The sequence below is a fragment of the Pristis pectinata genome, chromosome 17 (genome assembly GCF_009764475.1).
Source record: "Pristis pectinata isolate sPriPec2 chromosome 17, sPriPec2.1.pri, whole genome shotgun sequence".
NCBI classification, from domain to species: Eukaryota; Metazoa; Chordata; class Chondrichthyes; order Rhinopristiformes; family Pristidae; genus Pristis; species Pristis pectinata.
The window spans coordinates 11,227,531-11,253,274 of NC_067421.1; the positions used below are offsets into that span (position 1 = coordinate 11,227,531).

At 41.9% G+C, this 25,744-nt stretch overlaps 1 protein-coding gene across 1 annotated transcript; it reads right to left on the minus strand.

Annotated features, from left to right (window-relative positions):
* Positions 1-1,007: 1,007 nt before the first annotated feature.
* Positions 1,008-21,811, minus strand: LOC127579608 (uncharacterized). The gene is made up of 9 exons (XM_052032498.1): positions 21,613-21,811; positions 21,375-21,504; positions 21,166-21,336; positions 15,608-15,836; positions 14,316-14,439; positions 11,251-11,453; positions 10,599-10,675; positions 7,878-7,994; positions 1,008-6,414 (listed from the first exon to the last, which is right to left on the minus strand). The coding sequence occupies exons 1-9, from the start codon at positions 21,809-21,811 to the stop codon at positions 6,216-6,218; spliced, it is 1,449 nt and encodes a 482-aa protein (XP_051888458.1). The 3' UTR covers positions 1,008-6,215.
* Between the last annotated feature and the right edge of the window lie 3,933 nt (positions 21,812-25,744).

Genomic DNA, 25,744 nt, shown 5'->3' on the forward strand with positions numbered 1-25,744 from the left:
CAATTTGGGTGAAGCTAAAGCGGCAGAGAACATTGCAGGGAGGTGTCTGTAGGCTCCTTAACAATAGTGGGTAAAGTAGGGATGGTATAATTCAGGAAATTAGAGACTATTGTAGCAAGGATAATACAATAATCATGAGGGACTTTCATCTACCTGTAAATTGGGCAAACCAAATTATCAATAATTGTATAGGCTGTCTTCAGGAATGTATGAGAGATAGTTGTTTAGATCAATATTTTGAGGATCCAGTGAGGTAATGAACTATTTTAGACCCAGCAATGTGCAATGAGAAAATGTGTTTATTAATAAATCAGACAGTTAGGCAGCTTTTAGGAAGGAATGATAACAATATGTAGAATTTTATGCAAAGTTTGAAAATGGTTTAGTTTAACCTGAAATCAGGGTCTTAAACCTAAATAAAAGGAAATAGCTGGGAGTGCAAATCTTTCTTGACTGTGTGTTTAAATGCCAAACAAAAATCACAGCAAAAAAAATCACGTTAAGATTTTTTCCTCACAAAAGGATTATTTAATCTAAAAATATTTCCATAAAAAATGGAAATATGAATACGATATTTAGATTGTGGGCACGACAATGGAGTAAATAGCCTCGCTCTGTATTTATATGAATCTACGGTCACATGGTTCACAATTGGGAACATAAGATTTTGACACTAACATTGTCCTAAAGCATCCCAAGGTTTGCAATGGTTATGGTACATTGGGAAAGTACATTAAAAGGCACTTAATGTGTATTGTTTTACTGGAATTACAGCAGTAAACAATCACACAAAATAGTACAATACAAAATTATTTATTCTGAAAAATGTTAGATAAAGCAAAGTTTAAATTGGTTGAAAGTATAGTTATACATTAGGAGAGGGTTTTATTTGAATGATGGGAATCATACAATAACATGCCAGCTAGCACAAGATAGACATTTCATGTGGTTGTTTGCAAAGTTCATACACAAACCTACCAAACTCAGTAAAGCAAGAATCCAAAAGATAAAATTAAATTTTATTAAGATTGTTGTTACAATATGTAAAAATGAATTAATAAATGTTTAAATGAGGAAAAACTACATATTCCAAAAGCATATAAATTCAAATGCCTCATAACTATTAAGTTGAGAAATTAAGTTGGCTTCAAAAATTTAAACAGATTTTGAAAATCAAAGTAACATTAAATGAAGTAAGCAAATACATTCACCTGTCCCCTAGTTTACTTGTTTAAAGAATGCAGAATAAAAACTATAAAGGATGTATAATTTTTCCTATTTCTCTGAGTACTGAACACAACAGATCAAGTTTAAGACATTTGTTTTATAGGTAAATGCATTGCTGAAAGAGGGCCTATAACTTACAAATACAACAAAATAGAAGCTGAAGTTCCCAACATTATAAGTACAATGCTTCAGTCACTGGAGTCATTTGTACATCAATGTTTGTATAGCCAAAGGTAAGCAAAAGAAACTGTTCTTCCAAAAATTGCCCAAAGTTTACTGATGCCATTCAGCAAACTGACCTTCCACAGTGACAAGCAAATGCTCTGGTATTATGGAATGCACCGACATTTTGGTCTTGACGCAGAATTTCATACATATTCTGGTACAAATTATTGCGAAACACCTGATAAGCAGACTGTTGATTGAAGTTGTTACAGAATTAAAATGACTAGATTCCACTTTGAAAAAATTAATAAAAACAGCAATCTTACAACCATAGAACTTGACTGTACTTGCATAGCATTTAACCGTTATTTTGCAAGCAAATATGACAACTAATTGAGGTCTTGGCAAGCTTACGAACGTCCGACTTATGTACAGCCCATACATATGAACTAGTGTTGGGGAGACCGGCGGGATGGAATTGCCAGCTGCTATGGGGCTGCGGTCACCTTCTGCCGCATTTCTGACTTGTGAACTGTTTGTGTTCTGAGCAGTCCACAGGAATGGAATCCTGTCATAAGCTGGGGAGAACTGGAAGGTGCAGGGCAAGGATTCACAGATGACAAATGGGATAAGTGACCAGCTGATTTGATTTTGGTGTTGATAATTAAAATCATCAAAGACAACTGCAGAACTCTACAGTCCTTTTAAGAACACTGCTGTGGGAATCTTTCATGCCCACCTTAACAGGTAGATGGGAGGGGGAGCAAAGGCTCATTCTAACATCTCTTCTGAAAAATGTTTTCATAGTTACACAACAGGATACCATTTTGCTCTTGTGCTTCCTTAATTCTCAGTGTGTTACAACTCTATTCCCCTGAGATTTCCCATAATTTTTTTTTCAAATATCTAGTCTGTTATTCCCTTAAGTATTGTTAGAGCTTTTGCATCAATAACCATTTGTGCTTTGGATTCTATGTTGCATTAATTTTCTAAATATTTTCTAACATCCCTACTGAGCTTTAATGTCCCCCGATCAATAAATAAATATCTACTGATTCCTTAATCATTTTTGAACCTTGATTAGATCACTGCTCATCTGGAAGTAATGAAATGAAAGCCAAATGCATGTAACCTGTGCTTATAACTTGATTCCAGTCAATATTCTGGTGTATCCACACTGTATTCTTTCCAATAATCATCTTTCCAATAATCATCTATGAATGACAACGCCTTTCACCCTTCTAGAAACCTGTAACAATTGGAAAACCCTGAGATCCTTACAAAGCTTTAATTTCCCCCATCAATAAATAAATATCTACTCATTCTTTAATCATTTTAGAACTTTGACTAGATTACTACTCATCTAAATGTATTGGAATGAAAGCCAAATGCATGTATCGTTTGCTTATAATTTGATTCCAGTCGGCATTCTGGTGTATCTGCACTGTATTCTTTCCAAGGTCAATATATCTTTCCTGTGTTCAACAACCAAAGTGTACTCCAGAAAGCGTCTGACCAAGAATCGAAACAACTGACAGCTTACAAAAAGCCTACTGAAAATCTACATGCATTTGTCTATTATTTTATTCATAACCTTTTTTTTCCCCCATCAACCCAATCCTAAAGTTTGCTAACAACATTACTGTAACTCCAGTTAATCCTTTGCCACGGACCATGAGGTTAAGAGAAAAGAGAATAAAATCAGGGCTGACATTACAAAAACCATTCTGTTCTCTTTAACATTTAGAGCATTTTTTTGTGTGAGAAGTACAGGACTTGCCTGTACAAATCAAGACATTTATTAAACTGAAGACCTGCTTCATTACATTCACAACTGCACTGTCCCACAAAGATTCAAACATAATTTAACATCTGATCAATTACAAGAATTTCTGTTCTTCAGAGCTGGACGATTTTGTTAAAACACAAATCATACAGTGCCAAAATTCCACATGGACAGCACAGGTTCACAATATTAACGTACAAAAACAATTGGGCCCTTTGACAGAATAACTCCACATTAATGATTAGATGTTCGTGTTCAAAATTACAAGAGAAAATATGGTCCATTTTTATAGTTGAGGGGTCAGGAATGTGGGGCAAAAGATACAAGGCACTAAATACGAGACAGTACAGGAAGCCCCTTTTACATAAAAGGAAATCACAATACTGTTTGAATTAACTTCCAGGATGAATGGATGTAAATATCCATGTTGGAGAAATAGAAATATGAAATAAGCACGAGTAAGTGTGATCAGAACAATATCCTTGCATGGAGAGTAATCATCATTGACTGGTGGGGTGAATGATCTCTCTCTGTGATGCGACACTTATCTCACCCCTAGCCCACTTCTCCCCACCATCCACCCCCTCCGGCACCATTTTATACCGTCACTAATACTTATATGACTGAATAACCAAGGAGCAAACACAGCGGGTGGTCTCAGTTTACTTCTCCTCCACTCCACCATCGTGACACCCAATAATAGATTAGCAACTCCACAACAACACAACTTGGATAAGAGACTCATCATAGAAGAACCATCATACACCCGATAGCACTACAGCAAAGCAGCAAATATACAATATTAAAGTTTACTGATCGATAATTTTGGAACCCAAGGATTGTGGACAGAACATAAATCAGTACAAAGTATGGCAACTGAAGATAAGAAACATCTCTGATATCTGGCAGAGTGGACAAAAATATGTAAACTAAAGTTATACATTCAGGAACAGGAGTCTCATTAATAAAACTGCACAAATTTGGCACCGATGTAATATCAAGGTTTTTGGTAACTGTTGAAATGATGTGGATGGAATATATTGAAAACCAAATTGCAGGTTATAAAATTTCATTCCAAACATTTCGGTGTAACCACACAGATAAAAACAGATTTTGATTTAGAGTGGATATTAAAGTTCACTTAGAAAGGCATCAAAAGCTTCAGGAAAGCTGATTAAAGGCATTTACGTTTAGTTTTATTGCCCATCATGACAGAAGATTCTTAAATAACAGTTTCCTTTTCAGTTGCCCTTCAAAGCTGGGGGGGTGGGGGGGGGGGGGGGGGGAGGGAAGTAGCTTGTTTCTCATGGTAGCCATCAGTACTCTCCTTCCATATCATCTCTATCAGATATAGTCTGATAGTTTAAACTTCAGATGGCAGAGATATATCAGCAGAATATGTTAATAAACAAAACACAGATAAGCCCTCTCAAACTTACAAAGCTGTACAGAAAAGGAAAATCCACTTTTGGCACATTCATCTTTGGTATCACACAGATTCTGCCAGTTTTTCTATTAAAATTACAGCTTATCAGCAAACCAAATGAACCTGTTGATTTTACAAATGTTAACCATTTATTTTAGTATATTACATCAATTTTATAGCTTCTGTAATGAAAAAAGTAACAGATGTTCTAAACAACTGCTGAAAAATGGACTTCAGGCACCAGGTATTCTAAGTGTAAAATGCACGTAGTGCTAATGCTAAACTAGCAAAATTGGGACATACTTGTTACTGTTTCTCCCCTTTCGGATCATTAAAAGTCAAGCTGTGCATTTCAGGGAGCAGCAGCTTGTTAGATAGGAAATGGGTCAGCACTTTTAAAAAGCTCTCTCCATGGCAGGCATCCCCTACAAATCACAACGATGCAGCAGTTAGCAGCAGGATCGGGTCCACAGATCAAGGGATCTATGTACTATATTTCCCAGTTCACAGAAGCCTCAGCCTTTCCAGGTCTGCTGATACCAATAAAAACTGTTGGGGATACTTTTTACTTTACATTAAAAAGGATGACCTGGGGGTGGGGTGTCACTTTAGGTCATGCATAGTTCACTTTCAGCGTGATGTTGTTTACAAAGGTCATAATTTGCAACTTTTTGATCCAATTTCTGTCACTAAGTAATTAAAATGAGCCACATCAGAACTTGTGTGAGACATTGTTGGAAAACAATGCCAGCTCAGGGAGAATTGCAACAGGAATTGTTGTCCAATTTCCCAACGTGTGGGACTAAAGTTGGAAGTGGGTACAAAAGCACTTCCAGACCAGAGCAGAGCAGTCATTATGCAAAATTTGTGCATAAAATAGAGGTACATTTGACCCACCTCCTACTTTACATTCGTCACTAAAGGGCACCAGAACCAGACTTCCATGGCATTCCTCAAATTTAGAAGAAAGGATCCATGAAAATGTTTCAAATACAAGCTGGGTCCCTTCATAGCAAAGTTTGAAAATCACTGCTTTTAAGTTTGTTTGGAAATCATGTTATTTGAGATTTAACGGCATGGGGAATGATTTTTCACAGATCTGTTTAGTACACATCCATTTCAAGTTTTGCTATATTCAAAATCCAAATTCCCTCTCATGCTCTGTATCTCTGGATAAAATTACTATAATAAACAGTGTAAAAAAATTAAGTGGGGACATTTCCAGATGTAAATTCTTTCTTTACATAGCTGCCAGGTTCTCAAAAAGGTGGTAAATATCAAGCATTGCAGACTAAAAGCTTGGAACTACATAAAGTACTATGAAGTAATAAGGCTGTTGTGAAAACTAGCAATGCTCGCTGAGTTATGTAACTGTTGTCTTTTATTAAGTAGAACAAGACTGATGTTGCTGCATTACCTGAGGATGATCTCATTCTTGCTGTTCTTAAAAATAAGGATCTTTTCCTTACTTTTTTTTTTGGATGTTCAGCAATAATGATTGGCTCCACGATGTGGACTTTTGACCAATTCCAAAACACAACTCCTTGATTCAGCAGGTTTCTTTGGTTAGAGGCAGTAATTTGGGGGGGAAAGTTACAGATGATGCCTCTCTCATGGGCTCCCTGGAGGGGTGGCAAATCCAGAGCTGTCACTGTCACTGGTGGTTGGAGATCGTGGAGCACTCTCGACAGGGCTCTTTGTATTTCGAAACTTATTTAACAAAGTCACATTAAAGGCAGATGCAGGAGAGCTCATATCCCCTTGTTCTGCCTTGTTCCTGGGGGTTTTGGATGGTGTCCCACCTGGAGATCTAAAAGGGGAGGCATCGGGAGTTAGAAAAGCACAGTGAGTGGGGAATAGTTACCAATAAGTTATGTGCATAAAAGTAATCTCGGCCCCATACAGTCACTAAGTACTAGGGGAGGCAAGCTTATCAATTCAATCTGGCCAGAACACTATCATTAGATGTAGCCATCTCAGAATTAATGGCCAATTTACAATAGAGCCACAGACCAAGTCTAAACCATGGCAACTTAGCCCACTGGAAAGGAGGCTTTGGTATTCCACAATCTCCTGCCATTGTGAGGAATGCAGAGGAAGTGAACTGGGGAAAGAGGATTGTTTGGGCTGAGGTAGAGGAGGCGGATGGAAAAGGGGGATGGTGAGGACATCAGCAGCAGGGGTGGAGATGATCAGTATACACGGAAAGTTAAAACTGCATCTTCGCAGAGGAAGGTGAATGCTCCTTCATCTCCATCAGCAATCACGGGTGGAGGGATTGGCCGTTAAATTAATTCTGACGTAGGTCTCCACCCTTCAGTTAAGATCCGCTTCACTGCCCTCATGATCGCTGCATGTACAATGGAATTCAGCACAAGTGATGTGCAGCAAGCACTGTACACTGTGTGACATCACTGTGCTTGTCCAATGTCTTCCATGTGCCAGCACTTATGTGCCCAGAAGCGATGGCAGCCAACCTTAGCCTGCGGTTTTCTGTTTCAAACTTCAGCTGGCCCTCCAGGCCCAAAGGTTTGTGCACTTACAAGTCAAGATCGTCTCAATGCCACAGACTTCAGTACTCAATCTAAAGTGGTATCTCGAAGAAATAAATCATTACTCTCAATATGACTTGGTGGTGTTACTATCTTGTTTTGTCAATGGGAAACCACTGTGAAATGCTGTAAAGCATGCGCTGCATTTACCAGAAAAGGACTTGGAATAATCCCATAAATAGTCTGTGTCCAATAGGTCCTTGCTTGGTGATGGCACTTCCCCGTTTTACCCGATCTAGCAGATTAAATTAACTGTTTTGACTCACCTGATCAGTTCAGCACTAATTTCAGTCTAATTTTTGTGACCGCCTTCTCCAAGACAATCAGGCAATATAAAATGAAGGTGGTTCCAGAGAGGGGCTAGAAGTTAATACTTTCTGAAGGACCCCAGTACCATTTATAAAGTTCATACTGAGGGCAAAGCATTGAGCATTAGCTACTGGGAATGTTCAGACTCTCCAACATGCTTTCAACAGGGCTTTACATATCTCGAGAGAACAGGAACAAACATTTCTGTGGACAGTTCTATCACCTATTAAAAGGCATAGTGTGAGCCGGTCTATTCATTTTTGCAGCTCTCAGACGTACAACACTTTTATAGACCCTTTGGCCCACCATGTCCATGCTGGCCAATGACCTACTCATTAATACTAATCCCACTTACCAGCACTTGGTTCCTCGCCCTCTATGCCTCAGTTTAAACAGAAATGCTTCTACATACCTCTCAACCCCTGTTGATCGAAGCCTCTTAAAATGGTTTGCAGCCAGCAGTTCAGATTGGATACTTTTGACAGGATGAAGACTGTGGCCACTTTCAGGGTCTCTCAGATCCCCAATACTACAAACAGATTAATTAACAAAGTAAATTTGAGCAGCTACTGTTATAGTCAGTGGAGCAAAGATTGTTATTTCATTTCAGAAACCTACACTTTAATCTTTATCACTTTGGACAAGAAAATGCAAATTTATCACGTTGGCAGCAACAACTTTCAGATCAAGTGAAATAAGATACAAAGTAAACCTCAGCACCACTGCGAGAAATTACTTATTTACCACACAAACTATCTTGTATGTCAAATGAGGAGACCAAGCCTAGGTTCAGAAGAACGAAAAGGTGATCTCATTGAAATGTACAAAATTCTTGCAGGGTTTTGACAGGTGGATGCGAAGTTGATGTTTCCCCTGACGGTGTGCCTAGAATCAGGTGTCAGACTCTCAAAATAAAGTGTTGGTCAACCAACATAGAGATGAGAAGAATTTTCTACACAAAGAATTTTTGGAATTCACAATCCAAGAGGACCTCAAGAGGTAAGAGTTAATGACCGTAGAAAAAGCGTTTCCACCCGAAATTTATATAAATGGCAGTAAACGGCTCCAAATTATATTAGTCAAAAGATCCTGGGTGTAATTCCAAATAACCAGTTAATAAATGCTGGAATTCAGTTGCCCTCTCATGCCTTCTGCCACCCCAATCTTAAAGGAATCAGGAATCTTGGAAGTACCCATCCAATTCAGTCTGTGAGATCTTCAGAGTATCTGCGGATCCAAAATTTCCATGTTTGGCTGTGACATGGACGTATCAGATTACATTGGATTGCTCCTGCACATCCGTGGAAATGTGGATCCCAAGTCCATTGCTCAGTTGTTTCTACAATAATCCTTGCTGTCTACTTAACTCAGTCAATAAATTGCCTACCAAGCAATAATGTGTAGCCTAACAGATGCTGCCTGACCTCCTGATTGTTTCCAGCATTTTCAGATTTCCAGCATCTGCAGTTTTTTTTTTAAATTTTCAATATGCAGAGATACTTTTCACATTTACTGCAAGGTCGTGGGTGGGGGTGGGTTTTGTTCACCAGGGAGTTACCCATGCAGCACCTGTACATGCCTTTGGGTGGGCTATGTCTGGAATACAGTCAGCTGTTTTCTTGTCCATATTTAAGGAAGGAAATACTTGCGTTGGAGGTGGTGCAACAAGTCTCCACTATCATGAATCCCAGAATGAGTGGAATTTCCTGAGGGCAGATGGAGTAGGATAAGCTGACACACAATGTTGCTCAGAGGAATGAGATGAGATGAGATATTGAAGATTCCAAGAGAGATTGAACAGATGATGAGTAGCAGTTTCCTCCAGTTGGAGAGTCTGGATCCAGAGGGAATGGTCTCAGAAAGAGCGATTAGCCAGCTAGGACTGAGAGGAGGTAAAATCTTTAGAATTTGCCACTCCAAAAAACTGTTTGCTCAAGCACCGAATCTGTTCAAGGGTAAAAACAACAGATTTTAATAATTGGATCAAAGGATTTGGGGAGAATATAGATTTGAGGTTGCAGATCAGCCACAAATTTTTGGCACTGTAGAGCAGGCTCGAGGGACTGTTTGCTTCAGCTTCTGCATTCTTATCACAATTCTTTCATTACAGAGATCTAATTTTGGGTGTGTGATATTACAATCATAACATTCCCTACATCTTCTGATATTTTACATGGAATATCTCTATAGACTGCTTTATGTAAAATGGAAAAACAGATGCTGGATATCCACCTCTAACCATTAAACTTAATATCCAGAAATGATACTTTCTTGATCCATTCAGTTTCACCACGTGCAATAAGAACTCTCACTCCACTAGGAATAGAAAACCAAGGACATTTTCAGAGTCAGATTTAGAATGCAGCTCTGTGTGAGCAAAAGGTTCTTGGCTTATGGGGGCCAACCTTGAAATGATAATGCAGTTAAACACACAATGCATATTGACTAATGGCTGATGCACCAGTTTGGCAATTGCCAAATGATGTTTTTATACATTCGGATTTTAATCTCATTTTCTTTTCAAAAATTAGGATATGTAAACTCAATGCCTCACATAAAATTACAGAGCTCCAACCAACCAAAATCTTAATCTCAATTCTTCCCTCCATATAATTGTAATCTCCAAATTATTTTCTGAAGACTATCGCCCATCCTTTTAAACAGTCATTTATTCCTACAGAATATCTAACGCAGTGTAATAAAAGATCTGTTTTTTTAAGTCAGACTAAGTTGCTGAATCTAACTTTTTACTATAACCCACTGCCCCAGGTCCTTTTACTAACACACATTGGCTCACTGGTGAAAAAACTCTGTGTTCAGAGCACCAAGATCTAATGGCATAGAAAGTGAATGTGAACACATATTTAATGTTTACATAACAGCCATCATGGCTGTGGAATATGGGATGCACTGATACAAAAGGCTTCAACACCTTGCTCTTATTGCTATACCCACTCAGTGCCTCCAAGCAGCCAGAACTAGTCAACTGTGTTGGGTGCCACCACATGCAACAACATACTAACACAGCGAACTACCAGGCAGGCTGAAGATGATGTGAGAAATGCCAACAAAGGTCAGCGTCAAAGTTCACATGTAGGAATTATGCTTCGAACTAAATGTTCCACCCTCTCACCTTTTAGAACGTCGATTCAATCTGGCCAGTCCATAACTCTCCAGCAGATCTGGGGTTGCCAAGACCATTTGTTCTTTCTGCAAGATTAGGGAAAGGCATCTCAAATTTACTCTGAACAACAGGGATGGCACTTGAAATTTACTGAGGTAGTTGTGAAGCACTTGTCCCAAGGTGCACGTCTTTCTTTTTTTGAGAAAAGGTCAAAGAACACAAAACTTGCTGCTCCTTCTGGCAATGTGTACATTCCTCTCCAGTGGGTTAGTTTTTCCTGAACACAAATTTTGGTTTGTCAATACAGGTGACCCCTGTGTTACAGCACATTGGGTAATGAAAATTTGTCCTTACAGAATTCACAAATTGCTACCCAAAAAATTTGAGATACAAATTACAGTTCATTCTCACTGAATATTTGTGGAGGAGAAAGTAAATATATAAACATAACATTTTTTCTCAACTCATTTTTGACCCATGCACAGATGACGTGGCTTTGCATTACAGAATATCATGATTGGGACTGTTTTCTAGAACGCAACACCACCTCCCCCCATAACGCAGGGGTCGACTGTATCCTCCTCCTACTCCACACCTTCACCCAACACCAAGCAACAACAACAAAAGAACCTGCAGTTTAGCTTTAAGATTGGCTACTTACTGTGCAGAGGATGGACTTGTCTTTCAGGGGGGTTTTAAGAGGCAGATTACAGGACGATGGGAGCAATGGTGGCGGAGGCGGAGGTGGAGGTGGCGGAACAGCAGCAGATGCAGGTAGAGAGGACCCTGTGCTTGTAGGATTCTCACCCTGCTCCCTCAGCCTCTTTTCAGCCAGTCGCTTAGAAGTTCTTTGTCCTTTCGCCTCTAGAAAACACAAACATCCCAGTGAACTCTGTTACACTGGTGCCTAAATCTACTAACAGTGGCCTTGACTCTAATGAAGTCATGCAGAAATATGAAGATGTACACTCAGCGGGCAACTATCCCATTTATGCTCAATCATTGTGTTCAGAGGGTGATAGAGTAAGTAATTTATTTTTTTTTAGCAGTTCACATTAGTAACAAGCATTCCCAGGACAGAGGTGGGTGATCGGAAAGAGCAGACTAAAACTTGCCTTCTCATGAAGAACGGAAGCACTGCAGGGAGGAAGAAGGAATTCAACATTAGTTAAAGTAAGGGATAGTCATCTGGGTTAAATACCTCTCATTCTCGTTGCTTGAGTTTCTTACAATACCCTCAAAACAGCACACACCAAATCAGTGAGTTTATCTGGTTTCTCAAATCAATGATCCTCGCAACCCAAGTGAAATTGCAAATTTAATTCAGAACCATGATTATGTTAAGGCTCACTGTCATTAAGATTAACAGGGTTGATAATCACCCAAAAAATTAATTTCATGTGCCTTCTTACAGATGGCCAAAAAGGGACACTATCACTCGCTGCCTTATTGCTGGGCCTCACCGCCCCATAACACAAATACAAATCGTCGTTACCACCTTGAAAATCGTGACTAAAGTTGGTTTCTAGATGTCCGAGCCATTTCACATGGACTGTATGGAAAAGAGAGACCATGCATTGTTGTCGATCAACCTTTATCCCCCCCCTCACTCGTTCTTTCATATTGTGTGGCAATGAGCTGTAAGAGAGTGCACACTTGACCACTTTTTCAAGCACCCTGAACAACCTTTTCTCTCTGCAATTAGGCTTCCATAACAATATTTGGAAGGGGGTGCATTAGGAAGTGACCTGCCATGGGCTTTGCACATCCTCACTTTTAACTAACAAAGTTACTGTTGACCATTTAAAATCTTGCCAAACTGCTAGCATCATGGCAATGTTTAGCATCAGAATTTTAATCACTTAGTCTACCTGCCTGCAAACATATTTAAATAATTTAAATTCTAGGACTTTGTTTGGGATGCAGCTGTACTGTATTTTATGAGAAATGCAACATTTTATGTGCAATGAAAAAACATTGATATCTTGAATCAAGTCAAGCATTTTAAGTAAATTAAATACAAGACTTAAATTAATGCTCTAACCCCCACAAAACAATTTGAGATTACTCGGTCTAATGCAGTGACCTTGGTTCGACTACTATAGTAATAGGGTAGTGTATTTTAGTTTTTAACTGTGCCTATCTTGCTGATTCTATTCTAGGTTTGACATTTTGTGTTTTTATACATGGTTCTGGGAGATCTTTTTATGCAAGTCAATGTTGTCAGCTTTTCTGCAAGATCTGTGGTTTGGTCACAAAATTAGTTCCTGTAAGTGTTTTGTAAATCCATTCACCAAGCTCCACCAGGATTGCAGCACTGATAAGTTAATCAGATGTTTTATCCCAAAATACTCCACAAAATAAAATGCAATATGAATAAGAGGTTAGAGATTGAGATGGTTGATTAAAGGCTTGGCTAAAGGACTGGGTTTTGGTTATCATAAGAGAAGACAGAGGCAAAAAGGTTTAGGGGTTCTCGTAACAAATTTCTACTTAAAGTGATCTTTGAGGAGTACTGCTGCCCATTCCTGTAAACAATCTCAACTTCTTGCATTTGGAGCGTGGCTCTGATTTCCTCATCTTCCGGGTGGACTCAAGTATCTCTTGCTAAAACCATATTGGAGGAATTGGAAATTTAGCTAATTTAAGGGCAAAATGGAACGTGTAGTCACTGGCCTGTCAATTTTCCCAACTATGCCCAACTAAGATGTGCTACCATGTTCATGCTATAGCGAGCCCAGGGAAGCATCATTATCACTTCATTACTGGGTAGTAAGGGATACAACTTTAGCACATCAACGTCGCACCAATCAATCAAGTGTCAGGGAGAATTCAACGGGATTAAGGCAAGATTTGTGCAAATGGGTGCTTGATGGTTGACACAGACTCAGTGGACTGAAGGCACAGTTTCAGTGTTACATGACTTTATAGCAATTAACAGAAAATAATGGGCACCACAGACTGGTAGAAATAAAGACCAAGAGCAGAAAATTAATTTGAATCTCCAGCTTCAGATATGCCAGTATAGATTCCAAATTCCCTTGTTTTAAGGGCTCAAAACAGGGAGAAGATTGCCTGAAGTAGTAACTGATTCAGACAGTCTGACCACTGAACAGAATGTCTCCGCTTCCCTACAACAAACATTTTTCAATGGCCAAGACTAGCAGCTTTCAAACCAACCCCTCGCTGGAACCTCCACTTGTTGCAAGAAATGCTCCAAAAATGTCAACCTGCAATGACATAAACTGTCACGTAGAGGGTCTTAAAGAAACTAGGGACAGCCAGAAGATCAAACCAGCCTGAAGACAGAATTCCAGAGCACGAGGCCCAGGGGACAAGCAATATGGCTACCAAGGGTTAGGTAAAGGATAGAGAGAAGTACAAGAACAGACACTAACAGACTACACCGAAACCCTGCATCAGTCCTGAAACCTCAACAATTCCACTCCCCACCCCCTCCCCAACGCTGTTCAACCCGCTGAGTCTCTCCAGGAGATTGCTTGTTCCTTCAGATTCCAGCATCTGCAGTCTCCTGTGTCAATAGTGTTTATGGACACAGTGAGCACTGGTCAATCCCAAGAGAGAAAAAAATAACTACCCTTGGTGCCAGTTGCAAAGAAAATTAGCCACATTCCTCCAAATATGTTCCTAAATTGCCTGCCTTTCCCCTCATTTGACTGACTTGGCGCTGAAACTTTGATAATGCTTTAAGGACAGTGGTCTTACCACAAGCATACATCTGCACTTTCCTCATCTCATCCTTCAAACACTGGAGTCTTTCTTGCAACTCTTCCATTTTAACAGCATTGCAGCGGTTCATCCGACCATCTACAGCTGAAAAAAATTTAGCCTGCAAAGAAAATATTTAATAGTATGTGACTTGTTCCACAGTTATTGTTTAGCTTAAAACATGTAAGTATTTAGCTTGGGAAACCAGCACATGAATGCATTAGATAACTTTAGTGATCTACAATCTTCAGAGGCTTGGACATTGATAAGATAAGATAACTTTATTAGTCACATGTACATCGAAACACACAGTGAAATGCATCTTTTTGCGTAGTGTGTTCTGGGGGCAGCCCACAAGTGTCGCCACGCTGCCAGCGCCAACATAGCATGCCCACAACTTCCTAATCCGTACACCTTTGGAATGTGGGAGGAAACTGGAGCACGCAGAGACGGGGAGAATGTACAAACTCCTTACAGACAGTGGTGGGAATTGAACCCTGGTCGCTGGCACTGTAAAGCGTTACACTAACTACTACACTACACAGACATATGGACATGCAGGCAAACACACACACGCGCACACTTGAGCATACACACATTATTGTATACACAATATCACACATAAGCACACATGTGGACATATTGCAACAATAACTTGTATTTAAACAGCTTTTAATACAGTAAGATGTCTCAAAGCACCTCATAGGAGAATTATTGATACTTGACACCCAAGGCACCAGATATCATTGCATATATAGAAGTGTTTTGGAGTGGTCATGCCAACACAGACACGGATGAGTGTTTTTAGTTATTATATGTACACTGTGCTTTCCTAGAAAAGCTAAGTATAGCATTAGGTCAAGAGGTTTATAACATCACCAAATAATTTTTAAAAATACAAGCAAAAGATTTATAAGAAACTGATGGAGAGAAAATAGAATAGGAAAGTGCACAAGCAAGAAATAAAAAGAAATTTGATTAGGTTACACAAAATAAATATGGAAGATTAAATCAAGAGAAGAACTGACTAAAATGGTCTATACCAGAAGAACTTTTTTTTAAATGATAGCTTTAGATATAATGGATAGAATTGTCACATTTTCCAAAATTGTCAAGATTCTAGAACTAGGACTGTAGTTTGGAAGGTAGCAAATAAAATCACCCCTTTCAGAGGGATAAAATGGAGAGGGGTGTGTGGGTTCTCAGCCACGTTGTAGAATAACCATGCTTTTTGTGGATTCTGGTGTAACCAGAACAACATAACAACCAGCTTTTGATTTCTATGGTACCTTAATAAAAGACTTCAACCCAGCCTTCTCCAGTTCGGCTTGTTTGCGTTTGCGCACCACCTTCTCACACAGCAATGGGTTCTGATCCATGGTGTGAAATAAGTCCTGCAGTGCCTTTTCTGTGTAAGTCAGTCCTTCGATCTCAAATTCTTCTTTAGTCATGCGTTTACAGAACATCTTACTCAGAGGATACTCTTGGTCAAATTCTTCCAGAGTTTCCATCATAGCACTGTAGGGATGAAGGTAGGGGTAAAAGAATTTTTTAAAAGTTGAAGTTTATCTCATATTAACTTTACACCTGCTAAAAGACTCATTTTCACAACAAAAGTCCAAATTATGGAAATTTAAAGGACTGGGAAATTGAGAGCAGCACTTGACCATTTTGTAGATTTGTTGCATGTGCTGGTTTCCACATACTGTGGGTTTCTGACCAGTATTCTGCAAGGAAAAAATTGTCTCTCAAGCAATTCTGGTGAACTATTTTTCATTTCTTGCAAGTACAAAATGATCAAGCCCTTCTTAAAAAGGCAAGAGAGGGTTGAGTATAGGAATTAATAGAATTTCGTGTGGCATCAAAGCAGGGATTTCCAGGAAGTTTCTGAAGTCTGAGGACAAAAATAGTTTGAAGATTACTTGAAACGGAGCACGATGAATAAAACAAAAATCATCCTCTGGTGACAGACTGAAGATGAAGCAATGCGGGAGGAAAAGAACTGAAGTTTAGGATATTCAGCCCAAGAAGAATTTTCAAAAATAAATTGCCAGATTCATAAGTGTTTCGAATCAAGAGTAGAAATACTGAAATGTATGTGGCAGGTCCCATGAAGTGGATGAGGAGAGGTGAGAAAAGTTTTGTGTAGTAGAGCACTTGGAAACGTTGTTCCTGATTGGGTGAACTTTTTAAAATGTGCAAGCTGGAGGGATGATTTGATTTCAACCTAATGAGCACAGCAACTCTGCAAGAGATGGGATTGAATGGAACTCTTGAACAGGAAAGGCTGGAGGACGTTCAGTCTGTGATGTGATTGGAAAAGGGAGTGTGTGCAGCTGTGGGGAAACTTTGCAGCAAAAGCAGTAAAACCTCCTAAGGTTAACACGTTAAAATAATAATGCAAAATATTAGAAACATAGAAAACCTACAGCACAATTCAGGCCCTTTGGCCCACAAAGCCGTGCCAAACATGTCCCTACCTTAGAGACCCATAGCCCTCTATTTTTCTCAGCTACATGTACCTATCCAAAAGTCTCTTAAAAGACCCTATCGTATCCGCCTCCACCACCGTTGCCGGCAGCCCATTCCACGCACTCACCACGCTCCGAGTAAAAAAACTTACCCCTGACATCTCCCCTATACCTACTCCCCAGCACCTTAAACCTATGTCCTCTTGTGGCAACCACTTCAGCCCTAGGAAAAAGCCTGACTATCTACCCGATCAATACCTCTCATCATCTTATACACCTCTGTCAGGTCCCCCCCCATCCTCTATCACTCCAAGGAGAAAAGGCCGAGTTCCCTCAACCTACTTTCATAAGGCATGCTCCGCAATCCAGGCAGCATCCTTGTAAATCTCCTCTGCACCCTCTCTATGGCTTCCACATCTTTTCTGTAGTGAGGTGACCAGAACTGAGCACAGTATTCCAAGTGGGGACTGACCAGGGTCCTATATAGCTGCAGCATTACCTCTCGGCTCCTAAATTCAATTCCATGGTTGATGAAGGACAATACAACATATGCCTTCTTAACCACAGAGTCAACCTGTGCAGCTGCTTTGAGCATCCTATGGACTCGGACCCCAAGATCCCTCTGATCCTCCACACTGCCTAGAGTCCTACCATTAATACTATGCCATCATATTTAACCTACCAAAATGAACCACTTCACACTTATCTGGGTTGAATTCCATCTGCCACTTCTTAGCCCAGTTTTGCATCCTATCTATGTCCCGCTGTAACCTCTGACAGCCCTCCACACTATCCACAACACCTCCAACCTTTGTGTCATCCGCAAACTTACTAACCCATCCCTCCACTTCCTCATCCAGGTCATTTATAAAAATCACAAAGAGTAAGGGTCCCAGAACAGACCCCCAAGGTACACCACTGGTCACTGACCTCCATGCAGAATACGACCCCTCAACAACCACTCTTTGCCTTCTGTAGGCCAGCCAGTTCTGGATCCACAATGCAACGTCCCCTTGGATCCCATGCCTCCTTACTTTCTCAATAAGCCTTGCATGGGGTACCTTATCAAATGCCTCACTGAAATCCATATACACTACATCTACTACTCTCCCTTCATCGATGTGTTTAGTCACATCCTCAAACAATTCAGTCAGGCTCATAAGGCAGGACCTGCCCTTGACAAGGCCATGCTGACTATTCCTAATCATATTATACCTCTCCAAATGTTCATAAATCCTGCCTCTCAGGATCTTCTCCATCAGCTTACCAACCACTGAAGTAAGACTCACAGGTCTATAATTTCCTGGGCTATGTCTACTCCTTTTCTTGAATAAGGGGACAAAATCTGCAACCTTCCAATCCTCTGGAACCTCTCCTGCCTCCATTGATGATGCAAAGATCATTGCCAGAGGCTCCACAATCTCCTCCCTCACCTCCCACAGCAGCCTGGGTTACATCTCATCTGGTCCCGGCGACTTATCCAACTTGATGCTTTCCAAAAGCTCCAGCACCTCCTCTTTCTTAATATCTACATGCTCAAGCTTTTCAGTCTGCTGCAAGTCATCACTACAATCACCAAGATCCTTTTCCATAGTGAACACTGAAGTAAAGCATTCATTAAGTACCTCTGCTATTTCCTCCGGATCCATACACACTTTCCCACTGTTACACTTGATAGGTCCTATTCTTTCACGTCTTATCCTCTTACTCCTCACATACTTGTAGAATGCCTTGGGGTTTTCCTTAATCCTGCCCACCAAGGCCTTCTCATGGCCCCTTCTGGCTCTCCTAATTTCCTTCTTAAGCTTCTTCCTGTTAGCCTTATACTCTTCCAGATCTCTAACATTACCTAGCTCTCTGAATCTTTCGTAAGCTTTTCTTTTCCTTTTGACTAGATTTATTATAGCCTTTGTACACCACGGTTCTTGTATCCTATCGTAACTTCTGTCTCATTGGAACATGCCTATGCAGAACTCCACACAAATATCCCCTGAATATTTGCCACATTCCTTCCGTACTTTTCCCTGAGAACATCTGTTCCCAATTTAAGCTTCCAATTTCCTGCCTGAGAGCCTCATAATTCCCTTTACTCCAACTAAACGCCATTCTAGTCTGTCTGTTCCTATCTCTCTCTCCAATGCTATCGTAAAGGAGATAGAATTATGATCACTATTTCCGAAATGCTGACACCTGACCAGGTTCATTTCCCAATACCAAATCAGGCACAGCCTCTCCTATTGTAGGCTTATCTATATGTTGTGTCAAGAATCCTTCCTGAACACACTTAAACACCACCCCATCTAAACCCCTCACCGTATGGAGATGCCAATCAATGTTTGGGAAATTAAAATCTCCCATCACAACAACTCTGTTATTGTCACACCTTTCTAGGATCTGCTTCCCTATCTGCTCCTCGAGATCCTTGTTACTATTGGGTGGCCTATAAAGAACACCCAGTAAAGTTATTGACCCCTTCCTGTTCCTAACCTCCACCCACAGAGATTCCGTAGACAGTCCCTCCATGACGTCCACCTTTTCTGTAGCCGTGACACTATCTCTGATCAACAGTGCCAATCCCCCACCTCTTTTGCCTCCCTCCCTGTCCTTTCTGAAACATCTAAAACCCGGCACTTGAAGTAACCATTCCTGTCCCTGAGCCATCCAAGTCTCTGTAATGGCCACCACATCGTAGCTCCAAGTATTTATCCAACCTCTAAGCTCATCCACCTTGTTCACAAAACTCTTTGCATTAAAATAGACACATCTCAAACCGTCAGTCTGAGCACGTCCCTTCTCTATCACCTGCCTATCCTTCCTCTCGTACCGACTACAAGCTTTCTCTATTTGAGAGCCAAACACCTCTTCCCCAGTCTCTCCAGTTTGGATCCCACCCCCAACAATTCTAGTTTAAACTCTCCCCAGTAGCCTTAGCAAACTTCCCCGCCAGGATATTGGTCCCGCTGGGATTCAAGTGCAACCCGTCCTTTTTGTACAGGTCATACCTGCCGCAAAAGAGGCTCCAGTGATCCCCAGATATCTGAATCATGAATTGCACAGCTTGATTAAGGCACCATGGAATGTATCAATTTCCTCTTCCACAGTTAGAAACTTAAGTTGGAGCATCTCACCAAATCAAACAGTACTGCAAATGAATGGGTGGGAACCTGAGGAAGATGGTTGCTTTCCAAGATGTGAAATTATGCAGTTTTAAAGAGAACACACCTGTAACAATAATTTATACTTATGTAGTACCTTCAACAGAGATAGTAACCCAAGATGCTTCACAAGACTATTATCAAACTTAAACACTGAGTCACCTAATGGGCAGAATGTTCCACCCACCATTTGCCAACTTTTAACCTGACAATAACAACCACTCCTCCAATCCAGCAGTCGTTCCCAGTGGTAAATGCTGCACTCTGCTGGTCTTCCTGACACACATTGGTCACACGCTGATGACTGCAGAGTCAGCGGCACATGCTCCCGAATTCAAGGAAGCCATAATTAACCAGCAGCACACCAGGAAGTGTTTTCCCAGGGATTCAACTCTCCAAATAAGATGTTCGTTTGAAACATTTGAATCGATTTACGTAGCTATTTGTTTCAAAGATGAATGAGGGGGAACTTCATGCAGTATAAAATGTTAGGTCATGTAATTCCACTGTACACCAAAGGCGATTGGAATATTAACATCTGTTGTCAAAGGCATTCTAGTCCCACCCTCGGAGTCCCAGAATGAGGCAGAGACCCAGCTCCTTCCTGAAGTGTTACTCAGGCCAGAAGCATGACACCATTGAGCGAGCCAGGAAATCTCTGCAGAATCTTGGCTGTTGTTAGAACAGGTCGCTCACTGGAGATTACCAACAGGCAGCAACTGCCGGTCAGTGAATCAGATCCTTCAGGGCAAAGCGTGGTCAGAGGTTTTAAGGAACAGAGGTAATTACACATGATCATGAAGTTTCAAGTTAAAAAATCTTAGTCGAAATTAAGACTGGATTTCAAATGCGATCTGAACAAAAGACAAACTTTGGAGCCAAAACTCTCTAAGCTATAACAATCCTTAAATTAAGACCGGCAATGTTTGGAGACTAACATAATCTTGGGAGACACTGTATCGACATTGCGACAAGGGGTCATGAAAATAACGCATGTTGCAGCAAAATGTGACAGCGGTCAGATTACAGGGCAACGTATCATACAATACTGTTGCACAAGGACTCGGTGTCAATGCAAACCAAGGCCACGAAGGTTGCGGAAATAAATGACAACGGATTATCAGTAGGTTTAAGGAGTAAAGATGCACATCACTTTGACGTGCAGAACGCGAATCACTTCATTGGACGTGATGTTTGAGGTTGCAGCTTTGCTTCACTTACAAATATAATGTCACAGACCAAAGTTCGCCGTGGGAGACAGCCGCGGAGACCCCGCTACCTGGGGAGGGTTTACCGGTGATCCGGCGGGGCTGGTCACACACCACGGCCGGTTCCCTTCGGTCTGAGGAGGGCTGCAGGCGAGAGCCGACCGGGACAGAGGGAGCAGCCGGTCCGCCGCCGCCGCCGGGACAGAGGGAGCAGCCGGTCCGCCGCCGCCGCCGCCGGGACAGAGGGAGCAGCCGGTCCGCCGCCGCCGCCGGGACAGAGGGAGCAGCCGGTCCGCCGCCGCCGCCGGGACAGAGGGAGCAGCCGGTCCGCCGCACTCAGAACCCGGCGTCACTTCCCACAAACGGCAGAAAAATCAAATCTCCCGCCTTCCAGAACCAACCAATCCGGCTCGACCAAATTCCAATCGGCCAATCAACTGCCGCCTGTGCGCAAACCAACCAATCAGCTGAGAGGTTGCCCGGAGTATCGGAGGAGTTTTGACAGGGGAGGAGGCCAATCGGAAGGCGGCGCGACCCGTTCTGGCCACGCCTCCCAGCACTAGGTCCCGCCCCTCAGGTCGTGGCTGGACTTTGTTGCTGAAACAATCTCCGCCTCCGCCGCATCTGCTCCCATGATGAGGCTTTGCACTCCAGCACATCCGAGATGTCCACCTTCGTTTCCAACTGGGGCTTTCCCCCCGACTGTGGTCGAGAGAGCTCGCACCCACATCTCTGCCATTTCCCGCACCACCGCTCTCACCCCCCACCCCTCCCAGACCCAACAGGGATAGGGTCCCCCCTTGTCCTCACATTTCATCCCACCAGCCTACCTATCCAACACATCATTCTCCGCCACTTCCAGCAGGACCCCACCACCAAACATATCCTCCCCTCCCCACCCTTTTCTGCCTTTTGCAGGGACCGCTCTCCCCGTGACTCCCTAGTTCACTCCTTCCCCACCCCCCACCCCCCACCCATCCCACTCCCACCCCAGGAACTTTCCACTGCTCCTGCCATAGGTGCAACACCTGCCCCTACACCACCTCCACCCAGGGACCCAAACAGTCCCTTCAGGTGAGACAGAGATTCACCTGCACCTCCCTTTACATCATCTACTGTATTCAGTGCTCCAAGTGTGGCCTCCTCTACATTGGTGAGACCAAACGCAGACCAGGTAAGGTTTCGCAGAACACCTGCGCTCTGTCCGTAACCGCGATCTGCATCTCCCCATTGCCAGTCACTTCAACTCCCCCTCCCACACTATCACTGATACGACAGTCCTCGGCCTCCTCCACTGCCAGGAGAATTCCAAGTGCAAACTGGAGGAACAGCACCTCATTTTCCATCTTGGAACCTTGCAGCCTGACGGCATGAACATTGAATTCTCCCACTTGAAATAACCCCACCTCACCATGCTTCTTCTCTTCTTCCCTTTCCTAGCCTCTTTTTTTTCTACCATTGTTTTCCTTTCTCTCCTTACCTTTGATCCATCCCCCCGGTGGATCTGCTCTCCCCTCCTCCCCCGCACCTGCCTATCGCTATCTCTTACCTGCATCCACCTATCACCACCTTGTGCCCACCCCGCCTCCCTTCTTTTGTCCACCTATCACTGCTCTGCTTTTCTCCTCCTATATATTGGGCTTCCCCTTTACCCATGTTCAGTCCTGAAGAAGGGTCCTGACCTGAAATGTTGACCGGCTGCTTTTCTCCACGGATGCTGCCTGGCCTGCTGAGTTCCTCCAGCATCATGGTGTTTTTCATCTAGGTTTCAGCATCCTTTGTTTCTTTTATTCAAATACCTGCCTAATTAAACATAGTGACTGTATCTGATTCCATCACCTCCTATGGCAGCACATTCCAGATATCAACCACTCTCTGTAAATAAAAATAGCCCCACCAATCTTCTTCCTCTCACGTTAAAACCATGCCCTCCTGTTTTTGACATCCCTACCATGGGCAAAAGATTGACTATCGACCCTCTGCCTCTTATCACTAAGCTAATTTTGAATCTAATTAGCCAGCTCACATTGGCCCTCTTGTGGCCTAACCTGCTGGACCTGCCTACACGCAGAACCTTGTCAAAAGCCTTACAAAAATCCATATAGACAACATCGACAACCTTGCATTCATCAATATTCTTCGTTACCTCCTCGAAAAACTTAATCAAATTAGTATCAGGATTTCCCACACATAAAGCCATGCTGACTATCCCTGATCAGTCCTTGCCTTTCCAAATGTACATAAATCCTATACCTTAGAATTTTTTCCAATAACTACCCTCCCATGACTGGCTTATCCCTGCTGCCCTTCTTAAATAAAGCAACAATATTAGCTACCCTCCAGTCTTCTGGTACCTCAGGGGTGACTAACAAAGATGTAAAAATCTCCATCAGGATCCTAATAATCTCCTCCCTTGCTTCCTGTAGTATCCTGTGATAGATCTCATCCTGCCCTGGGGACTTATTCACCCTAAAGCATTCTAAGACATCTAACACCTTCACCTTCTTAATACCAACATGCCCAGACTATCAATGTACCCGCTCCCTGAACTCACCATCTTCCACTTCTTTCTCCTCAGTGAATACAGATATTGTATCCATTTAGGACCTTACCCACACCCCCTGGCTCCATAGATAATCCATTTGGTTCCCCCCTCTTTCCCTAGCTACCATCTTGCTCTTAATATGTTTACAGAATGAATTAGGATCCTCCTTAATCTTGCCTGCCAAGGAATATTCCACAGCCTTTTTTTGCCCTCCTAATTTCTTTCTTAAATTCTCTCCTATAGTCTCTATATTCCTCAGGGGAGTCACTCGATTACAGTTCCCTATATCCTTTTTCTCCTTGATCAAACCTTTGTTATTTAAGGTTCCTTCATTTTGCCGTCTTTGTCTTTCACCCTTATCAGAACATGCTGGCCTTGAACCCTTACTAATTCTCTTTTAAGACTCCCACTTGTCAGATGTTGTTTTACCTTCAACATCTGCTCCCAATCTACTTTCGCCAGGTCCTCTTTGACACTGTTGATATCAGCCTGTCCATAATTTAGGACTTTAACTTGAGGACCAACCATATCCCTTTCCCTAACTACCTTAAGAATTATGGTCACTGTTTCCAAAGTAATCTCCCACGGACACTTCCAGCATCTGCCCAGTTTCATTTCCTAAGTACAGCCTTGTCTCTAATAGGACCATCTATTGTCTCAAAAACTAGCTCTGATGAACTTAACAAATTTTGCTCCATCTAAGCCCCTTGCACTTATGCAATCCCAGTCAGTCTATCATCAAAGATCCCTATTATCTGGGCCATGTCATCTTCTCACAGCTACCATCAGGCAAGAGATACAGAAGCCTGAAGTCCCACACCACCAGGTTCAAGAACAGCTACTTCCCTTGAACCATTCGGTTCTTGAACCAACCTGCACAACCCTAATCACTATCTCCGTATAGCAATAGCAACACTATAACCACTCTGCACTACAATGGACTTGAATGATTTTTGTCCTAATTGTGTTCTTTCTTGTAAAAATTGTGTACAATTTATGTTTTTCTTGTGAATGTTGTGTCTCTGATGCTCTGTGCCTGTGATGCTGCTGCAAGTAAGTTTTTCATTGTACCTGCGCATACATGTACTTGTGCATATGACAATAAATTCTACTTTGATTTCAATATTAGGAATGTTAAAATCCCCCAGTGTTTTAACTATATTGCTCTTAGAGCCTTGTGATGTGTTACATATCTGTGCCTCTAATTCCCACTGACTTTTGTGAGGCTTACAGTATAACACCAGCAATGTGATTGGCCCTCTCTTATTCCTAAATTCTATCCATAAAGCCCCATAGGATAATCGCTCCAGGATATCCTCTCGAAGTATTGTCGTGATGTTCTCCCTAATGCAATTCCCCCTCCTCTTTTGTACCCCTTCTGTCATGTCTGGAACTTACCTGTAACATTAAGCTGATATATCTATTAACATCCACTTCAAAGTGGTTCCCTCTGGCTATTGATTTTTTAGCCACTAGATCCATTTTAGATTTTAAACACCCATCCCAAATATAAACCTTCCCTGGATTTCTTCCAATGCATGAATATCCTTCCTTAAGTAAGGAGACCAATGCAGTACACAGTACTCCAGATGTAGTCTTGACAATATCCTTCATAACTAAGGTGTAACTCCCTCCTTGTTTTCAATTACACTCGCAATGAACGACACAATCTGTTAGCTTTCTGAATTAAGGAGACACAAGAAATTCTGCAGATGCTGGAATCCAGAGCAGTACGTAAAAAGTGCTGCAGGAACTCAGCAGGTCAGGCAGCATCTATGGAGGGAAATAAACAGTCGATGTTTCGGGCCGAGACCCTTCATCAGGACTGGAAAGGAAGAGGGCAGAAGCCAGAATAAGAAGGTGGGGGGGAGGGGGAGGGGGAGGAGCACACGCAGGCAGGTGATAGGTGAGTCCAGGTGAGAGGGGGAAGGTAGGTGGGTGGGTGGGGGAGAGGGGGGATGATGTAATAAGCTGAGAGGTGATAGGTAGAAGAGGCAAAGAGCTGAAGAAAGAGGAATCCGGTAGAAGAGGGCAGTGGACCATGGAA